Source organism: Citrus clementina, unplaced genomic scaffold, assembly GCF_000493195.1.
Source record: "Citrus clementina cultivar Clemenules unplaced genomic scaffold, Citrus_clementina_v1.0 scaffold_2, whole genome shotgun sequence".
Lineage (NCBI taxonomy): Eukaryota > Viridiplantae > Streptophyta > Magnoliopsida > Sapindales > Rutaceae > Citrus > Citrus x clementina.
In genome coordinates, this window is record NW_006262688.1 from 27,459,408 (window position 1) to 27,479,378 (window position 19,971).

Below are 19,971 nucleotides of genomic sequence, written 5' to 3' on the forward strand. Positions count from 1 at the left end.
AATTTATGGACATTAGATTAAAGAAATTTACTTACACTTTGCATCTATCTATTATAAAACAATCCAAATATGACTATTCTTAAAAAGAACCATAAATATAGAGCCCCATCTACATCCAAATAACAAAGAAAAATAATTTTATGACAATAATCATACAGTATTTTGTTCTATATATTTCAAACATTTTCACAACTTAATCTTTAATTTTACAATTTCCTTCTGAAAAATTATAGAAATAATCATATTCAATGTATATCACTTGATTGAGGGCAAAAAAAAAAAAAAGGTAAAATATCGTAGAAAGATTAGACAAATAAAAGTAGAAAAGTAAATTATACATTGGCCTAATGGTTAACACCTATACTCCTTGCAATGAATCTCCCTACATAGATGTGGAAAATAACTTCTCCTAACGTGAGATAGGCCTCTTAGGACATATTTCTCAATTTTAGATGAATTGTGCTATGTATGATACTTGAAAAAAAAAATCTTGAGATTTATTACGACAATGCTTTTATGATTACAAAGACACACTGAAAAAATACAATCCAATCATAAATGGAAGAGGACAAAGAAATTTTTTTTTGTCTGAACCACGAGGTGATCTTAAGTGGACCCCAACTGTGAGAGGTACTTTTAAGCCTGTACCACAACCCAAACTAATTCACACTCGCATCGGGTAGGTCCGTAAGGGATAAAGTGCTGACTAAAGTGGTGACTCCATATGAGAGCAGGGCTTGAACCCCTTACTTTTTTTAAGGAGTGAGAGTGTCGAATCACTCACACCAACCAACTTTGGTTAGAAGACAGAAATTTAGTTAAATGCTAACTCAAAAACTTAGAAAATCAAAAAATGAATAAAAAGCTAAGTTTCCTTGAAAACATTTAATTATTATCAAAAGAAACATTTCCGGATAGTAAGAAAATTGAACCCTTAAAAATCGATTTTGACTTTAGTGATGTCAATATAACGAATTCCTTCAAATCCGAGGCATTCCATTTCGTTGACTTTTTAATGAATACAAAGCCTCATATCAATTAGAAAAAAAAAGGGAGGCCTTCATATATGTATCCCACACTCATTTTCATTGATAAATTACCATTAAGATCTAATTAAGACCTCAATTAATAATCCAAAATTTTCTATGACTGAATCTTATGTATTATTTCTAGCAATATTTTACGGAAAAGTGATTTTACAAAAGTCGTATTCACACATACCAACTATCAAATTAGACACAAAAATTAGAGACTTCACACAAATCACAAGTGACAAAATATCAATGGCATTTTCGTTAATATCCCGAATAATAATGGCCAAACAAGTCAATCTATTACAAACACTTTACAGTTTACACTACTTAAACGCTCACTCCTTCACACAGAACTCAACCCACCAGGCCACCATTACCATTATCTCACACAAACCCAAACAACCATGAAATCCCCACGTCCTCTAATTCTTCTCTCATTCCTCTTTTCAACTTTCTTCCTCCAGCTTCATGCAATCCCCGCCGCAGCCCCCGCAAGCTATCCACCTGACACCGGTTCCGGCACCGGCACCGACTTCATCCGTACAAGTTGCAACTCAACATTGTACCCCGAAATATGCTACTCCACTCTATCCCGCTACGCCAGCACCATCCAGCAGGACCCCGCTCAGCTTGCCAGCGTAGCCATCGGCGTGACGCTATCCAAAGCCAAGCGCATGGCTAATTACGTGTCCAACATCTCCCGCCAAGCCGACTACGGCTCCGACCAGCGAGCCGCAGCCGCTTTGCACGACTGTTTCTCCAACTTTGGGGACGCAGTCGAGGAGATTTACGGCTCGCTCAAGCAGATGCGCCAGATTAGGTCGGCTGGGACTTCCCGGGCCAGCTTTAGGTTTCAGATGAGCAATGTGCAGACGTGGATGAGCGCCGCGCTGACTGACGAGGAAACGTGCACGGACGGATTTGAGGATGTGGCTGATGGGCAAATGAAGGAGGAGGTTTGTGACAGGGTTGAGTATGTGAAGAAGTTGACGAGCAATGCACTTGCTCTTGTCAATCGTTATGCTGAGAATGGGATGAACTGAATCGTCATGATGATGACTGGTTTTGGGCCGTTGGATTTGGTGGCGGGTTAGATAGAACTTAGTTCGTGATTTTGTGATATATATATATATATATATATTAAGAGTGAGTTAGTTTCGTGTTTATTGTATATGTTGTTCTGTTAACATTTTATTTTCATTTTTAATTTTTTTCTATTAATAGGAACCGAGTCTAGTACTGTGTTGGACTCTGAGTTCATACAGTCTTCCGTCTTATCCCTTGTCTATTTGTGTCTTTCTATTTGTGGTTTTACAAGTGTGAATGGTACTGAGAATATCTTAACCCTTTTGTTGTGAGTGAAAAAAAAATTATGTTTCTTTTATTGTCTCAAGTGAAATGATAAAAATAAAAACTAGCCTTTTCAATTAGACATCGGAGCTCTCCAAAAGAGAATTATTATTCAGTATCGAAAGATAACCTATGTGCTTTTTTTCTGTTGGGGATGGAAATTTCTTCATGTGGAGTGATATAATTATGTTGTAAAAAAATGATTACATGTTTATAATATAAAGTTTTTCATGATAGTCGATACCATAGTTCTGTATTACCCTGACCCTTAATCTCAAGGACGAAGGACCCACAGCAAACTTTACCAACCACTAATTAGTTGGTTGGATATTTTGATTGTACGAAAAAAAATTTATCTTGTGATGCCATTTCTAATAGAACTGTTTCATTCAATTATTAGGTTTCTTCAAAATCTAAAAAGGTAGGTCAGATTATATAAATATGTGAATTAAAGTGTTTTTTTTTTCTTTTACGTTGGCTAATAATGATGTTTTATATGATAATTTTTGTGTGTGGCACGTTGTTTAATTATTGTCAATAACCCACTTTTGACCAATTGAAGATAATTGGTCAAATGGGTGTGATGTAAGTCGTTTTTGGTTAAGTTATCAACATTTCCGTACATAAATTGATTTTTCAAGAAATAAAGTTTATGAAATTGATTTAATAAAAAAAAATTGCAACTTTTGTGAATCGTTTGATAGTGATGTGAAATATTGAATAAATACTACGCGAACTTATTAAAGTTGATGCTTGGACAATATTAATACTTTTCCAACAGAAATGATGCTTTTGAATTGATCGCCTTATGTGTAAGTGATAATATGTGTAAAATCCTTCATGGGAATAAAGAAAATTTCTTCATATTGGCTTAAAAACTCATAGTGATAACTACTAACCCATTTTTGCAAGCTTAGTAGACTAACACGTGGGGAACAAATATATAACTCAATTAAGTGATGGGCGAAAAATATTAAATAATCGTGGTCGGCTTCTATTCTTCTGCTTTTATAATTATATATTGATATGAAAATTTAAAACAAAACGACCTACCCTAAAGTAGGGAATATATTTCGAACTTTTGGAGCTTTGTTTTGGCCTTCTAGGTTCTTATTTTTTCTAACTAACATTCGAAGTTAAATTATACAGAGGGTAAAAGTTCGTTTCATCCCTATATTTTAATATTAGTGTCCATTTAGTCCTTATATTTTTAAAAATGCCTCAAAACATCCATATCCTTAAATAATTGACATCCCTACTATTATTTTTTGTTTCTTTTGACTTGCTTTTACAGTATTACCCTCTTACAATAATGTTTCTTTTTATAAATTTAATAAAAAGAAAAAAATAAATTATCAATTTAACCCCAAAAATAAAATAAAAACAAAAAGAATATATATTAATTTTTGTGAAAGCTTACATGTGTCCAAAAAAAATTTATTGTAAAAATAATTAAATTAACTTTTTTTTGGACATTAGTAATAAAAAATTAATATATTAATTCCTCAACAGTGTGTTACAAAAAAGTAACATATATTAATTTTGTTTCAATTTATTTTTGGGATTAAATTGATAATTAATTTTTTTCTTTTTACTAATGTCTAAAAACTATATTGTAAGAGGGTAATATTGTAAAAATAAAGCCAAAAGTAACAAAAAGTAAGAGGAAATGTGCTAATAATTTAATGTCAGGGATGTTTTGAGGTATTTTTAAAAATATAGGGACTAAACGAGTATTAACCTCAAAATATAGGGACTAAATGAGATTTCATCCTTATACGGAGGACCACAAGTAATGTACATGAGTAAATATTTGTTTAATCCTTACATTTTAATTTAAATGTCTATTGTATTTTTATATTTTCAAAACTACCTTAAAATACTTTAACAGTTAAATATGTTACATTTTCACTCTTATTTTTTCTTTACTTTTACAATAATATCCTTAATATTAATTAATTTATCTTTCAAAAAGTTAGTTTTAGCAAGTTAATTAGTTAACCATTAAAAATCAGCATGAAAGAATTAGTATTTTTTGTATCCATGCAACAAACTTATTAATAATTATTTATAAATTAATTAATTTAACACAATAGAAACATTTAATATCCTTGCTACAATCTTAATATTAATTATTTTATTAAAAATTAATTTAACAAATTTATCCTAAAAGCAAAATAATACTATAAAAATTTAGGTAAATTTTTATGTTAATTTTAGACAAATTTGATAAATTATCTTATCTTTTTTAAATTTTCATTAACATCCCGAAGAATATTGTTGTAAGTAGGGATAGCAATGGGGCAGATATGGGTTGGATCTATTTTATTTCAAATCTAGATTTATAATAAAAATCAAGATCCGTATCTGCTCCAGATCCAGATCCAAAAAAAGAAATAATTATCTATATCTGCTCCAAATAAAAAAAATAAAATCCAAATCTGCTCTAAATTCGTCATGAATTATAAAATTCAGTAATAAAAAAGTAATAATTTTTTAGAATGAAAATTGAAGGCTAAAATGTATTGATAACAAATACATTATACAATTTTTCTAAAAAATATAATAAATATTGCAGTTTATACTTTTACACCAAAATAATAAAGAAGAAAGATAATAAAATATCCTTCAAAAGTAATTGCGGAAGTAAGATCAATCTAATATTTTATTATCTCCTTCATCATTTTAATATCCACGACACACCTACCTTCATTCTTACAATATTAGATAATGACATATAAATTAAATATGATTTATATTAAGTACTTTATTATTTTTATTCTGACCATATTTGACTAAATATGGTAAATAACTATATTCCTTAAAAATTATTTGGCCAATATAATAAAATAAATTACCAGGTTGTATTACTTGGCTTGCAATTTGAATATTGCATGTACATGTACATGCTTTGGGACTGGCTGACCTTTAAATTTACAAAACTAACCTGTAAGTTTTAAGAGTTTAAATGTATGGTAAACACCACTAATATGCTATAAATAAAACTTTTAAATAAAACTTTGTTATGAAACTTTTAATTCCACAATTGTTATGAAACTTTTAAAATAAAATAAAATTAAAAGATGAGTGTATATGGATATGGATTTAGATATTAACATAGATCCAGACCTGCTCGAGATCCGTCTTAGATCCACACATCGATATCTAAATCCGATCCAAATTTATTTTAAACCGACCCAAATCCGATCCGATTGGATTTGAATCACGTGGATCTTAGGTCAAATCCAATCCATTGCCATCCCTAATTGCAAGAGTATTATTGTAAAAGAAAAGAAAAAATAAGGATAGGAGTGTAATATTTGAAGTAATTATTATTTTTTAAATATAAGTGTTAAATAGACATTTTTTTAACATAAAGAATTAGAATATTGTCCAATTAATGCCACCAAAAAAGGGATTAATTTATGGGCAGATAATTGGATTAGAGAGTTAGCAGTTCAAATCGAATCTCAGCGTATAAACTCACGTTGGTTTTGACGTAATTGTAGCCAATGATCTCATGCCTCGTGACAAAGTAAGCGTTTAAGTTTGCATGATTGCAGATAATCTTTTGATTTTATAAAATAATTTGAGAGTGACTATTGTTCATGTGCTACATAAAACAGGCCAAGTAATGCATGAGAATCACGCAAGCCTTTCAAACTGATATCTTCTTGGATCATATTTGCATAATTGAGACTGTGGAGTGCTATTCACAAGAACTTGATTAGTTGGAATGACCCAATTTTTTTTTTCCCCCTCCTCTATTTTGATAATCTTTCGTTGTCCCATTAAGGTTCATTGGATAGGGTAACGACCATTAATTTAGTTAAAAAGGCTCAAAGAGCCACCAAGGGTTACTATAACATCATCTCTTCAGACAATAAATAATTTATAAAATCAGATTTTTAAAATAAAATTGCTGTATCTAAGATTTTGAGAAGCAATATTTGAAGAATTTTTAAGGAAAAACTGATTAAACGCATTTCTTAATTATAAAAAGCGAAAATCAATATATATATATACGGTTTGTTTTTAAAAGCGAAAGTTGAAAACAAGCTAACTTGTTTTGTAAAATTCAATTTTCGAAAACTTATATCAAACATACTAACATGTCTTTTTATAGGTACAACGACTTAGCTCAACCGGTAAAACATAGATAATATAAAAGATTGGAATTCGAACCGAGCCACAAGAACGGCAAAAAATTTATTTTTTTATTATGCTATATATTATATGCTATTTTGCTTTCGGGCCTGCAATTGCCACGTATGCACTCACACACACACACACACACACACACACATAATATAAGCTACGTCGAATTCTTGTACTTGTGCTCACCTACAAGGGCTCGACCAACCACACATTCTTTGATTCTTAGTTGATATGTTGCAAAAAAAAAAAAATGTAATTAAAGAAGAGGTGATGAAAGCGCTGAAGCAAATAATTGGAGTTGGAGGGCAAACTGCCTTGTATTGTTGTGCATATTTGGACAGATCTCAGGGGACAAAAACGGCCCGTGAAATGAATTGACCAGCAGCCAGGAGGTTCGACAAAATAGAAAGCAAAGTTTTGTATTCAAGATTTGGTTAAGAGCATTAAATTCTTCTATTCGGATTCATGCATGCCCTGTTACAGCTCAATTTAAGCATTCACGGGTTGCATACATTTGCCTTCTTCTTATGAACAGACAAATTTCAAATTTGATGGGTTCTTTGTTTTTGTGCGTAGGCAGGATGACTCGTATCTCTTCTGTTTGTTGGGTGCTAATAGTATGGTTAAGTTTACGATTAAGCCTAAAATTTGTTTATTCGTATAAAAAACAAGATATATATATATATATTATACATTTAGTTAAACCGGAAGAGTTTTGTGTTGTTTCATGTGGTTTTAAGCACGTGGATATAGAATGACAATGGCTTTAGGTTCGATACATAGCTGCCAAAAATAAAAAGGCATAGATGATGATTTATGTTATTCATCATATCATGTCAAAATTAGACATTACAAAAATTTAATTAATAAGCACAGATTCACTCAAATTACTGAATTTATCTTAATTGGTTTTATCCATCTAACACGCTTATCATGATCATGAGAAATTCTACAATACATCAGAGATAATATAACTAAATAAATGCATGTATGACATGTGTTTTTGAGTTTAATATAAATATATAATTACTACTTATATAATAATTTATCAAGATAAATACACACATATCATATCATGATTTGCATTTTGTATGGCTCCTAAATATTTAACACTCAAATTTTTTTCATTTTGAACCCAATGCAGCAGGGTTGGACATGCAAAGGACTGAAAGGAGGAGTAGGTTTGGGATTTTGAGTTGGGCTGGTTTATTTTAGGCTCGATGAACTATAGGAACCCATAAATTGATTTGGGCTTGGGCTTATATGAACTTATCCACGTATAAATCTATCCAAGATTCCGAATGTGCTAAACAAAAGGATTTTTAATTTTTTTGTCCATTTTAATAGGAAATTTTAGAAACAAATAAACTATATGAAATAAAAAACCTCGCCGATTTTGAAGAGCAAATGTTTGTAAGTTAATGGGAATCAAAAGGAGTGAAAAGATAATGGGCTTCAACAACTTTGATTTTCAACTTTCATTGAGTGCCGATGAATCATATAGCCTAGAATCCTTCCACACAAAATTTACAAGATGATTATTAATTGTGAGAATTGTCCTTATTGCTGGTCTTGAATATATGTGTTTGATTGTTTATAATTTTCACACGTTTACGGAAAGATGAAAGCGGTTCCAACTATCCAAAGCTAACTAAAGTCTTAACCTTATGGTTTAAGGGAAGGCTGGAAGCAATAAATGATCATAAATCAGGTTCTATAACGTCAAATGTCAACATTCAGTATGTTTAGATGGAGCCACCATGAAAACACACGTAATTTATCATGACATTGAAGTTAATATTACTTGATTTATAGGCAATCATCAGAAACACTCCAAAATAGTATATTTGTTCCATGCAAGTATGCTATCTTGTTAAATTAAATTTGATTCTGATGTTTAATTTCAGAATGTCAAATATCGTATCTTTCACTCTAAGTAATTGGAACTTAACTGTCAGAGGACTAGAAATAAAGCTGTGACTGAAAACTGAAAATTAAGAAGATACCAAGCCACTGTTAATAGACAATGATAATTAAGTAACAACAATATTAATTAAAAAAAAATGGACAGCAAAACAACCAAGCTGTGAAATTCTAATTTTCTAGCCAATAATCCTTTTCCGGGTACATATTTGAAAATTGAAGTCGACAGCGACGGAAAAATAATTAACATTGGTTTTGGATGCTAATGATGGCATTATTACTTTGTTTACAAATTCTATTTTGCTTTCTGTTATTGAAGATAAAGTGTCAACTTTGTAGGGGTTCATTTCAGGGAAAATTAAGACAGAAAAATGATGGATAGAGAGTGATGTGTGACAGTGCAAAATGTGGAAGCATTTTTAGCAAATCGTATGCTTGGAAAAAATCGCAATGAATAATAGGTAGCTTTCAATAATCGGTGGAATGATTTTGTGTTATCTGTGTCTTGAATGCAAAGACATTACTTGAAGGAAGAATTGGTTTTGTTTCACTCTTACAAGGTGCAACAATAACAAGTCCCTTTCGTAAAAACAATAAGCATGCAGGCATTCGAAATTTTAAGGTTCTTTTTTTCCCTCTGAACAGTGGCATTCAATATCGATCATCACTCTTTACCATGTGCCCTTTCTTGATTTGTCAATAGTTTCAGCTCTATTCATGAGTTTTAATTTTTCCCCCCAATGGCAACATATGTTTAGTTGTTTTAATTATGGATTATTGTAGCCTAATGATAACATTTTTCCCTCTCTCACGTGAGTGAGTACGGTTCAAACTTTATTGTTTTCACACTTAGAGATTTTATCATTAAACTAGATGGCACCCGCCGCAGTAAATATTAGCTGCTTACCATATAACGGGAAAAATTGCTAATTAAATTATATGTATATGAGCTTCTTGATAATTAATAGACGCTAATCACCTTGATCATTTGGGACTAAAAACATGAGATAAATCATATCAATTTGTAAGTAAGTTACCATATGTTTATTTATGTATAATTAAATAATCACACTCCAATCCTGATATAAATGAGTTTCAAATATCAAATCTTTTGCATTAAAAACTCTTTAAGCTTTTATTTTACGCACTCTTGGGTGCGATTTTAAGCTATATATCAATTTCCGAAAATGACTGTACGTGAGTGTGAAAACAATTTTTTCTTCCTTGCAATTAATATTATTTGTACTGATTAACACACTGTACTATGGTTCTTTGATAATGATCTTACATGCATCAATTCATTTTTATGTGAAGCCTATCAAGAAGTTAAATCAATTAGTTAGAATGATGCAGTCTTAAATTATTTTCTGTTGGACATAATAATCATAAAATGTCTCTCTCGTGTAGGGTCATTTTAATCGTGCATTCATTCCAAAAACTTCGAACCCAAGCTTTAGATAAAAGATTATCATCAATTTGTGATTTGTAATGATCCGAATTTTAAAGAAAAATGGATCGCATCCTCATTAAACATAATATTAAAAAATAATACGAATAGATTGCTGTTGTGTTGAACTATGTATTTTTAAGATTGCATTCAAAAGCTCGTTAATTTTATTTCGAGGCAAAACATAATGAAGATGTTTCTTGCCTTAAATGATCTTGAAAATGTGGTTTAAAATAATTAGAGAAATAATTTTTTTTTTTTTTTGCAAAATAGATAAATTAGATTCCTATTCATGATAAGGGCAACGTTGATGAGAATAAAGGTAGCTTTCCTTTTTAAAAAAAAATAGTTAATAAAAAAGCTTGATTAAATAGCTGTCCGCCATGACAATGGAAAGACAATAAGACACGCTTGGGGTGGCCACAGAGAAGGACTATTAAGTACAAGATTATGACTCCTCCAATATCCGCCAGGTACTTTTATCAGAATGTTGAAAACAAATTATTTATGATTATCCATTCAATAATTCAACAATTTGTATGTATTGTCCCTTCAAATTAACTTCTAAATGTTATTAATCTCTGTCATTCTTTAATCATCTTTTAATTCAATTTAACAAACTGGCAGATATTTCAATGTGACTAATAATAAATTAGTCAAAACGTAAGAATTAATGATTAATAAATATAATTAATCCTATAATACAGAGTTTCCAACTTCCATATATAACATGTATCAAATAATTAATTGATCAGCCTTCTACCTTAGACAAATTAATAAATCCAATATATTTTTTGTATTCTTTACGAATTTAATCACAAGGACAGAACTAATATCACAATGACCTAATATTCACATTATTGTTCATTTGGTTCATCATATTGCAGATATCTTATGGAGCCCTGGCAAATCTGAGTCTCTTATATTGACCTATTAACAAGTTTGGAGTTCATAAATTAATTCAAATACCACCCATCAAATTGAGGTGGAATATGATAAGCAGCCAAATTATTATCTCAATGAATTCACGTAACAAGATTTGCTCCTACGTGTAACTCAAATAGCATGCACATAAACTAGTATCAAGGATGTTTTATCATCATGCATGTAATTACAAAAGTTTAATTTTTCCTTTAGTACATAGTCTAGTTCTATATATGTGTGTAACAATTTCTTTCAATGAAAACCCCTGCACAATATTTTGAAAACATCTACAAAAATATGATGAAAATGTGAAAACTAAAAAATGAAAAAAAAAAAAGAGAAGGATATTGGAACTGTTTGACCCAAATATATATAAGTTTACATTTATTATTAGGTAAAAACCCAACAACAACATTAAGTCGGGTCTAAAATTTTTTAGTCAAATCCATGTATTGAACTGTTATCCATATCTTTTATGTTCTAAAATGGAAGACCTGCAACTCAACACCAGAGCCTTTCGTCAAATTATAACTTTACTATATGTTGAACACTCATTCTCTTATGTGATATACAAGCTGGCAATCAAAATTTCAAATATAATTGAGATTAGTTTTCAAAAGGCGTACTCAATTTCTTCTTTTGTCTTTTGTTTATAGGGCTAGCTAGAAAACCTTTTCCATTATATATAGGTAGGGCATCTTATGCAGTGGCGAAGCTAGTATTGTTTTATGGGGTGGGCTATTAGATTTTTTTTTTTAAAGTATTAATAAAGTTAAATTTATAAATTATACTTAACTTAAAAAAAAAAAAAAAAGCCCACTCTTACCTTCGCCCCTGATCTTATGGCCTTCATGAACCATGAAGTGCGTCGTGGTTCATGGTTCATGTAGCACAATATGATGAACATGTGAAAACTAAAAAATGAAAAAAAAAAAAAAAAAGAGAGAAGGATATTGGAACTGTTTGACCCAAATATATATAAGCTTACATTTATTATTAGGTAAAAACTCAATAATAACATTAAGTAAGGTCTAAAACTCTTTAATCAAATCCATGTATCCATATCTTTCGTGTACTAAAATGGAAGACCTGCAACTCAACACCGGAGCCTTTTGTCAAATTATAACTTTAATAATATATGTTAAACACTGATTCTCTTATGTGAGATGCAAGCTGGCAATCAAAATTTCAAAAATAATTGAGATTAATTTTCAAAAAGGTGTACTCGATTTCTTCGTTTGTCTTTTGGTTAAAGGCAAGCTAGGAACCCTCTTCCATTATGCAGGGCATTTTTGTGGCTTTCATGAACCATGAAGTGCATGCGTAGTGGTTCACAAAGTCAACCACTTCAGGAAGATAGATCTTTCGGATCTTTATATATTACTTTCAGATTGATCTTTACTCGTCATATAATTGGTCGATCAAGCTTTTACAACATTTTTGTGGTTGTAGTGGCTCATTCCAGTCAGTCGCATTTGTGAGGCCTACGATTGGAATGGAAATAGAAAACAGAAAATTTTGTTGATGTAATTAGCGTGGTCCAGCATATTAATTGAGAGGTAGAAGTAAGGGTCGGCCGTCGAATATTAGGTTTTGATCCAGCTTTTTCCTGTCTTGTTTGATAATTTCTTTTATCAAACCTGATTGGTACTGGTCAATATGTTATTTTCAATCCTTCCATTTGTGAAAGATTTGGTGTTAAAAAATTTACTTTTAAAAACGACTTTTCAGATAACGGTTCTTATGAACTTATATTCTTATTTAGATTATAAATTTTTTAGGGGACATCAACTTTAGAATCCTAGTAGGTAGATATGTGCTACGTGGAGGGTAACTTTGATGTGGTTAAAATTGGGTTAATGAAATTGTGACAAGACGAGTAAATTTTTCCACTTTCCACAGCAACATTTGAAGTTAATTATTATTTTCTACCGTTATTACGAAAATTATAATATTTTTTATATTCTTCTAAGAAAGCTGAATCGGACTTCTATGTTTTTGCTTTCTTCTTATTTTAATTTCTTATTTTTATTAGAATGCAAAACCTATGTGCTAAAAACAATTTTTTTTTTTTTAATCAATAACTAGGACAAAGCTATGGTGCCCCTGGTGCTTCGGTTATCCCTATTTTTGATAAATTACTTTGCAGTCCCTAAATTAAAAAAAAAAATTAGAAGCTTTAAAATTTCAATACATTAGTCTAATATATTTCAACATATATTTTTATTATCTGTTGAAATTATTTATTATGGATTAACAAATATTAGGTTGTTTTCCCAAAAAAGATTTAATGTACTAAAATTTTTTTATATGCTATTACCCTTACATTATCTTTAATTTTAATAGCCCAATTAGGTCAATTGACCATAATATAAAATTTAAAATAATCTAAAATTATGTGTCAAACTTTTTACTTTTTTACTTTTTAAGAAAACAATAGGGACATCATTGTTAAAAATTAAAAAAAAAAAATACATTCATGCAATTGAAAATGGGGGTACCGTGCGTGCACAATAGTCGGACCCCTGATAACAAGGGCAAATCTATTGTTACGTTTTGGTACCAATCCAAAAATATCCTAAAGTTCCTGTGGCCTCAGCGTTTTGGTTGTGATAGAGACAAATTAAAACGCACAGGCTTTATTCCAATTTCCAAGCCAGCAAGATTTTCCGTTCATGAACAAAAAGTAAGAATTCAATGCTTACCCAATTTAAACATTTTCAAGCCATTCATCTTAATGATTTTTTTGTAGTTAGGGCAAAAATGACCCAATAAGAAAAAAAAAAAGAAAAAGAAAAAATCAATGGAGGATTACTTACCACGTATGAATAAATTAAAGTAAAATTAATTCACATGCACGTATGCAATTTAATCAGCTTTTAGGTATTGATTATGATATGTAAACAAGATCATTTGCATAAACAATAGGTTGATGGGTTGACACTTGTAAACAAAAGAACATGAAACAAAAGGCTCATTAAGATTATCGTTCACCAAACTGAAAAGTAAATTTTGAGAGGATTATCCTGGACATCGTAGTCAAATACCCCAAAAGTTCACGTGATATTGTTTGCGTTCGGAGCACTTTGCTGGTTTGCTGTGTTGATTTGATATTTGAGAAAGAAAGTTTCATCTACTATCAATAATTTTTGCATGAAGATTAATTTATTATTATTATTATTATTATTATTATTATTATTATTATGTGCTTTGTAGTGTTTAACTCTTTATGAATTTGAAACGGTTGTTGTGGATAGTGTTACGAAATTTGATTGATTTAATTGGCAATCTAAAAAACAATTGATATCCGACAGAATAAAAATTGATGATATAATAAAAAGAGAGAGAGAGAGAGAGAGAGAGAGAGAGAAATCGATCGTGTCGTATTTTAATTTGTTTGTAGGTTTGGAATCAAATTCATTTTAGAGAAATAATTTTGCATTTCGCTCATTTCAGTTATAAGAGAGAAATATTGAACGGTTGTTTCAGTTTTCCAAATCCACTAATCGTTGCAAAAAAATTTGAGATGAAAAACTTAGCATAAAAATCTAAAGGATCCAATTACGGCATCTCAGGAATATCATATACTCTCGGGATACAGTATATAGCAATAGCCTAAAATGCTTAGTATTAAATCTAAAACATGGTTTGCATAGTAACGAATCCTTTTTTGTTTAAAAACCGACAAATGATCTACCGAGATTAATCTTTCCACCAAAACGATAAGTCAATGCCTTATAAAAATAAATATGAGTTTATGATTAAAACCAGCGGAAATTAAAACTTACCCAATTAAGAATTAATGGTAGCCAATAGCGTAGATAACCAATCGTACTTGTCATTTTGTTGCTGACAAATTGAATCGAGTAATTACAAAATACGAAGTCATTTTGAGTCTTTGGTCTTCCACTATTCAACAAAATTAAACAAATAGAAAACTTATGAATCTTTACAATGCCAACAAAGTCTAATGGCGTGTTACATCCGCTTGAATTAAACCCATGGCGACATTCAAAACCAACCATAAACCCTAATGACCCACAACCACAAAGCATCCAGAAGATTCTTTTTTCACGTAAGCATCATGCATGGCCCCATCAAAAACCCCGTCCAAATATCATGAAAATACCATCCACCAACAAATACACAAGTACGTACCTCTCCCCACAAATTGTTTGGCCTATATAAACAACCCTCCCCCTGCCACCTTTTGATCATCCACAACATAATTCAATCATACCAAAACTCTATAGCTAGCAAGCCTTTTTGGTCTCTATGGATAAGCTTGTGCTCATCCAACTTTTTATTCATTTTCTAATTTTTTCTTTAAACTTTGCGCATGGTGAATTAATAACATCGTGTAGCCAGACCCCATATCCTGAAATATGCAACCACTACACGGCCACTAATTTTTTATCAAACTTGGAGCTAGATCAAACCCAATTCTCTTTTCGTGACCTAAACCTTAAGGTCACCATTGACCAAGCCATACACGCTCACAAACTTATTTCGACTATGGACTTGAGTTCATTCAATAAGCTAGCCAAGTTAGCTTTGGTCGATTGCAAGGATCTTTACGACGATACAGTTAATCATCTCAATCGTTCGATGAGCTCTAGCAATCCGATTGATTCTGTAACTTGGCTAAGTGCAGCTATTGCCAATCAAGAAACATGCAAAAACGGGTTCACTGATTTTAATTTGCATTCTCATCTACAATCCTTGCCATTTATGTCAGGCAACTTCTCCAAGTTGCTTAGCAATTCACTGGCTATAACTAAGTCCACAGTTTCATCTTCATCAATACCGTATGCTTATAAAAGGAACGGTGGCCGACGGTTACTTGTCAATGGATTTCCAACGTGGGTATCCGCCGCTGATCGAAGACTTCTCCAGTCAAGTGGGGTGGGGCCAAAAGCTGATGTTGTGGTGGCACAAGACGGGTCTGGTAATTACAAGACCATTTCAGAGGGTGTGGCTGCAGCTGTCAAACTAGGAGGTGGAAGTAAAAGAGTTGTCATTTACGTGAAAAGGGGTGTGTATAGAGAGAATGTTGAGATTAAGAGATCTATGAAGAACTTGATGTTAATTGGAGATGGGATCGATGCAACGATTGTTACTAGTAACAAAAATGGGAAAGGGGGCACCACTACTTTCCGCACAGCAACTTTTGGTAAGCTCCACGATCCACCCATGCATGAGTATGACTCCGCTTTAATGATCAAAATAATAATAATTAGAAGAACGATAAGTTTATCAAAGTTATTAATAATAACAAACAAAATTACTTCCACCAATTAAAACCAATAAACAAACTGAGCCCTTTTCGAATTGGTGAGAGAAATAGCAAACTTGTCTCCTTTGTTCACATCAATTGGTAACGACTTTGACAATTTTAAAACTCTTCTTATACTTTCATATTTCACTTTTCGAAAATAATAATTCATAAATTACCATATAATACAAGTAACATCTAACAATCTTTTGATTACACTTTGAGGGTTACACTTTGGGGGATTTGACAAACAGCTTTGTTTTATTAGTTACCTGAATTCAAAGACAGCCAGATAGGTTAAAAAGTTAATTTTCATTCCCATCTTTTGTTGGGGAGGGGGTGGAAAAAAAACCTTATACTATACTCACTGTGTTTACTTATTATGGCAGCTGTTTCCGGCCAAGGCTTCATTGCTAGAGACATGACATTCGAGAACACGGCCGGACCGGCAAACCATCAAGCAGTAGCCCTTCGGTCTGGCTCCGACTTCTCGGTCTTCTATAGCTGCAGCTTCAAAGGATATCAAGATACCTTATATGTCTACTCTCAACGCCAATTCTACCGCAACTGTGACATATATGGAACCCAAGACTTCATATTTGGGGACGCAGCAGTTGTTCTCCAAAGCTGCAACATCTACATAAGAAAACCAATAGGCGGCCAAAAGAACACTGTCACAGCACAAGGAAGAAAAGACCCTAACGAAAACACAGGCATCATTGTTCATAATTCTAGGGTTACGGCGGAGTCGGGTCAGGGATCGTTCAAGAGTTATTTAGGCAGGCCATGGAAGCAATATTCAAGAACTGTGTTTATGAAGTGTAATATCGATGGAGTGATTGATCCAGCTGGTTGGTTGCCGTGGAGTGGGAGTTTTGCTTTGAGCACTCTTTATTATGCTGAGTATATGAACATCGGAACCGGTGCAAGCACTAGTGGGAGGGTGAAATGGTCCGGGTACCATGTTATACGGAGCCCCGTGGAGGCCGGGAAGTTTACGGTTGGAAACTTTTTGGCCGGAAACTCTTGGATTCCGGCCACCGGAGTGCCGTTTGATTCTGGTTTGTGAATTATCATCAGGCGCACGCAGTTTGCTTTTAATAATGTTAGGGAAACAATAGTGTTTGTCGTCATTTGTAAATGGGAAAAGGGATTTAACGTGTTCAAATTGTCGTATAGTTTTTGTTGGCTGTTTTCATTTACACATATCATATACATATACTAGGAGACGATGCTTTACCTGCACTTGTTGTTAAAGAATAAAAGAAATTTGTATGATAGCCTAATCTTTTATCAATTTGTAATATATGTAATTGTGAAAATAAAAGTGATATAATAGCTTTTATGTTGTATATATGATTGTTAGTTCCTATTTAATATTTAATAGCATGATCTTGAAACCCCACCTCTCTTCTCCATGAAATTAATATACCAGGTTGTGGTTGAAAGTTGCAAACATCCAGGCATTTTAATAATTAAATGCCGATGCTATGCAGTATGCACGGTCCAATTTTTCAAAGTCCTCATGAAAATGAAACCGGAAGCTGTTTCTTACTATCATTTCATTGAATGAAAATTTAGATTCATGACTCGGAGAATAAATGAGTTAGAACAGTAGGGCCATGTATGCATCCTGCTGCCTCCAGCTAGTTGTCTTTATTTGTAAATTGCCATGGTGGAACAGCATGACTTTGATAATTTAGCTGCTTAGCTCGTAGTACATCCGTAGCGCTGTGTCCTGCGTACGCATCATGTCACTGTCCCCGGAAAACTGAATAGTTCAATGCATATATATCATGATTATTCTTGTGATTATCAATCAATTGAAAGTCACGCACTGATGAAAACTGACATATTATCAGATAATAATTATTAAGTTCGAGATTATCCATTTGCATTGAATGAAGATGACCATTTCTCTCCCAAGAATAATAATGCCAGGCAGCAAAGAGTATTTTTGGTCCAACCATTAAATTTAGGGTATGAAATTTCAGCTTAAAAATTGAATCTCAATGTTAATGATAATGTTATAAAATTGGATAGCTGTTGAGAATGGGAGTCGGGGACTAAAAGTAGGCCAAATCTTCTTTGTTAAACCACAAGTTGTAGTGACTTTCGGTTGGCAGACGCTGAAAGCCAAGTCATATGAAACACCTTATCCTACAATTGGATGGCAACAACCATTATTTAAGCAAATACGGTTGTTGGTTGTATATTTAATTTGCACCATATATTCTATGCCATCAAGATTTTACAAGTAATTTAGTTGTCATTATGCGTATCAACATATGCCCAATTTGAATATACTACATTATTTGAAGGACCCATCAAGAATAGCACACCAATTTTGAGTTATTTTTTAAAAAAAAAAAAAAAAAACATTATCTGAAAGATCCAACAGCTTTGTGTTGTTGAAGATTCCCATAGACTAGACAATATTTAAAAACCATGACTTTTTTCGCTATGTGAATCTTCTACAGGAATGACTGTGAAGGGATATAAGAATAGTTACTATACAGAGCCAATAAAATTGTAGGGTAATTTTTAAAAACCTCCCCTGAGGTTTGGGCTTGTTGCAAGTAGATGGCGAGAATTGATTTATTTGTAAAAAATCCCATACCGTCAGTTAATTTTAACATTGACCGTTAGTTGACTGTGCAAAGACAATATTACTCTTAACAATAATTTGTAGATGGAAATAACTAAAAAAAAAATAAAATTGTTGGCTATTTTACCCTCTTTAAATTATTGATATTTTCTTAAAGTTCCTACAAGAAAGATAAAATTAAAAATTTAAAAAATCCTCTTTAAATTATTGATATTTTCTTAAAGTTTCTACAAAAAAGATAAAATTAAAAACTTGAAAATGAAATAGTTATAATCTTTACCTATGATATTGTAAATTTTTGGAATTGACAAGGATAAAATTGTCAAAAAATAGGGTTTGTGCTTTTCGTGCCAACAATTTTAATTTTTTTTATAGTTATTTCCGTCTACAAATTGTTGTTGGGGGTAATATTGTCTTTGCACAGTCAACTAACGGTCAATGTTAAAGTTAACTGACGGTAGGGGGTTTTTTACAAATAAACAGATTCTCGCCATCTACTTGCAACAAGTCCAAACCTCAGGGGAGATTTTTAAAAATTACCCTAAAATTGTACAAGTTGTACTCTATCTAATTGAATGGGTCCATTCTCCCCATCTTTGGTGTCGCAAAATGCAATGAGTGGTATACCCAACAAAAAAAAAAAATGAACGGCTCGAAACATTTTCTATTAATACAAATAAGAAAATAAGAAAAAGAAATTCCATTTTTTCCACCTTAAAATGAAGAATGGTGGCATCGATGTGAAAATGGTGATGATTGCAGCCAGTCAGCTTCCTTTAGCTAGTGGAGGCTTCCTTCAGACAATGATATACATTACATTCATACGGCACTAAAATCCCATGCAGACTTGCCCACAACAGTTGACCACAAATGTCCAAATTTTTAATCAAGACCATGCCAGCTAAGCCTTCTTGACCAATGCCCCCACCATTTAACTTTTACAGTGTTTATTTGTAGGATTAATGAATCAAAATCTGTAATAAAAATTATTAATAATGTTTATTTATAAAAGTAAAAGGAGAATATAAGGAGCACGAGTTCTCCTCATTTTATTCCTATTAAATTTTCATAACCTCTGAAATGTCCTCAATTAAGTTTGGTCAATCTCCATAAAAATTTTGTATTATTTACAAATAGGTCCTTCATTATTTAATAATAATAATTATAATAATAATTATTATTATTACTATCGTTATTTGTTAATGTCATTATTATTATTATTACAATTTATTAATTTTTTATTATTTTTATT

At 31.8% G+C, this 19,971-nt stretch overlaps 2 protein-coding genes across 2 annotated transcripts; both read left to right on the forward strand.

Moving 5' to 3' along the window:
• The first annotated feature begins 1,400 nt into the window (after window positions 1-1,400).
• LOC18052687 (21 kDa protein) lies at window positions 1,401-2,311 on the forward strand. Its single transcript, XM_006448144.2, has one exon. It carries the CDS (start codon window positions 1,439-1,441, stop codon window positions 2,075-2,077), a length of 639 nt encoding a protein of 212 aa, XP_006448207.1. The 5' UTR covers window positions 1,401-1,438; the 3' UTR covers window positions 2,078-2,311.
• A 12,749-nt stretch (window positions 2,312-15,060) lies between these two features.
• On the forward strand, window positions 15,061-17,350 carry LOC18052688 (pectinesterase). The gene is made up of 2 exons (XM_006448145.2): window positions 15,061-16,009; window positions 16,501-17,350. The coding sequence occupies exons 1-2, from the start codon at window positions 15,112-15,114 to the stop codon at window positions 17,178-17,180; spliced, it is 1,578 nt and encodes a 525-aa protein (XP_006448208.1). The 5' UTR covers window positions 15,061-15,111; the 3' UTR covers window positions 17,181-17,350.
• The last annotated feature ends 2,621 nt before the right edge of the window (window positions 17,351-19,971 follow it).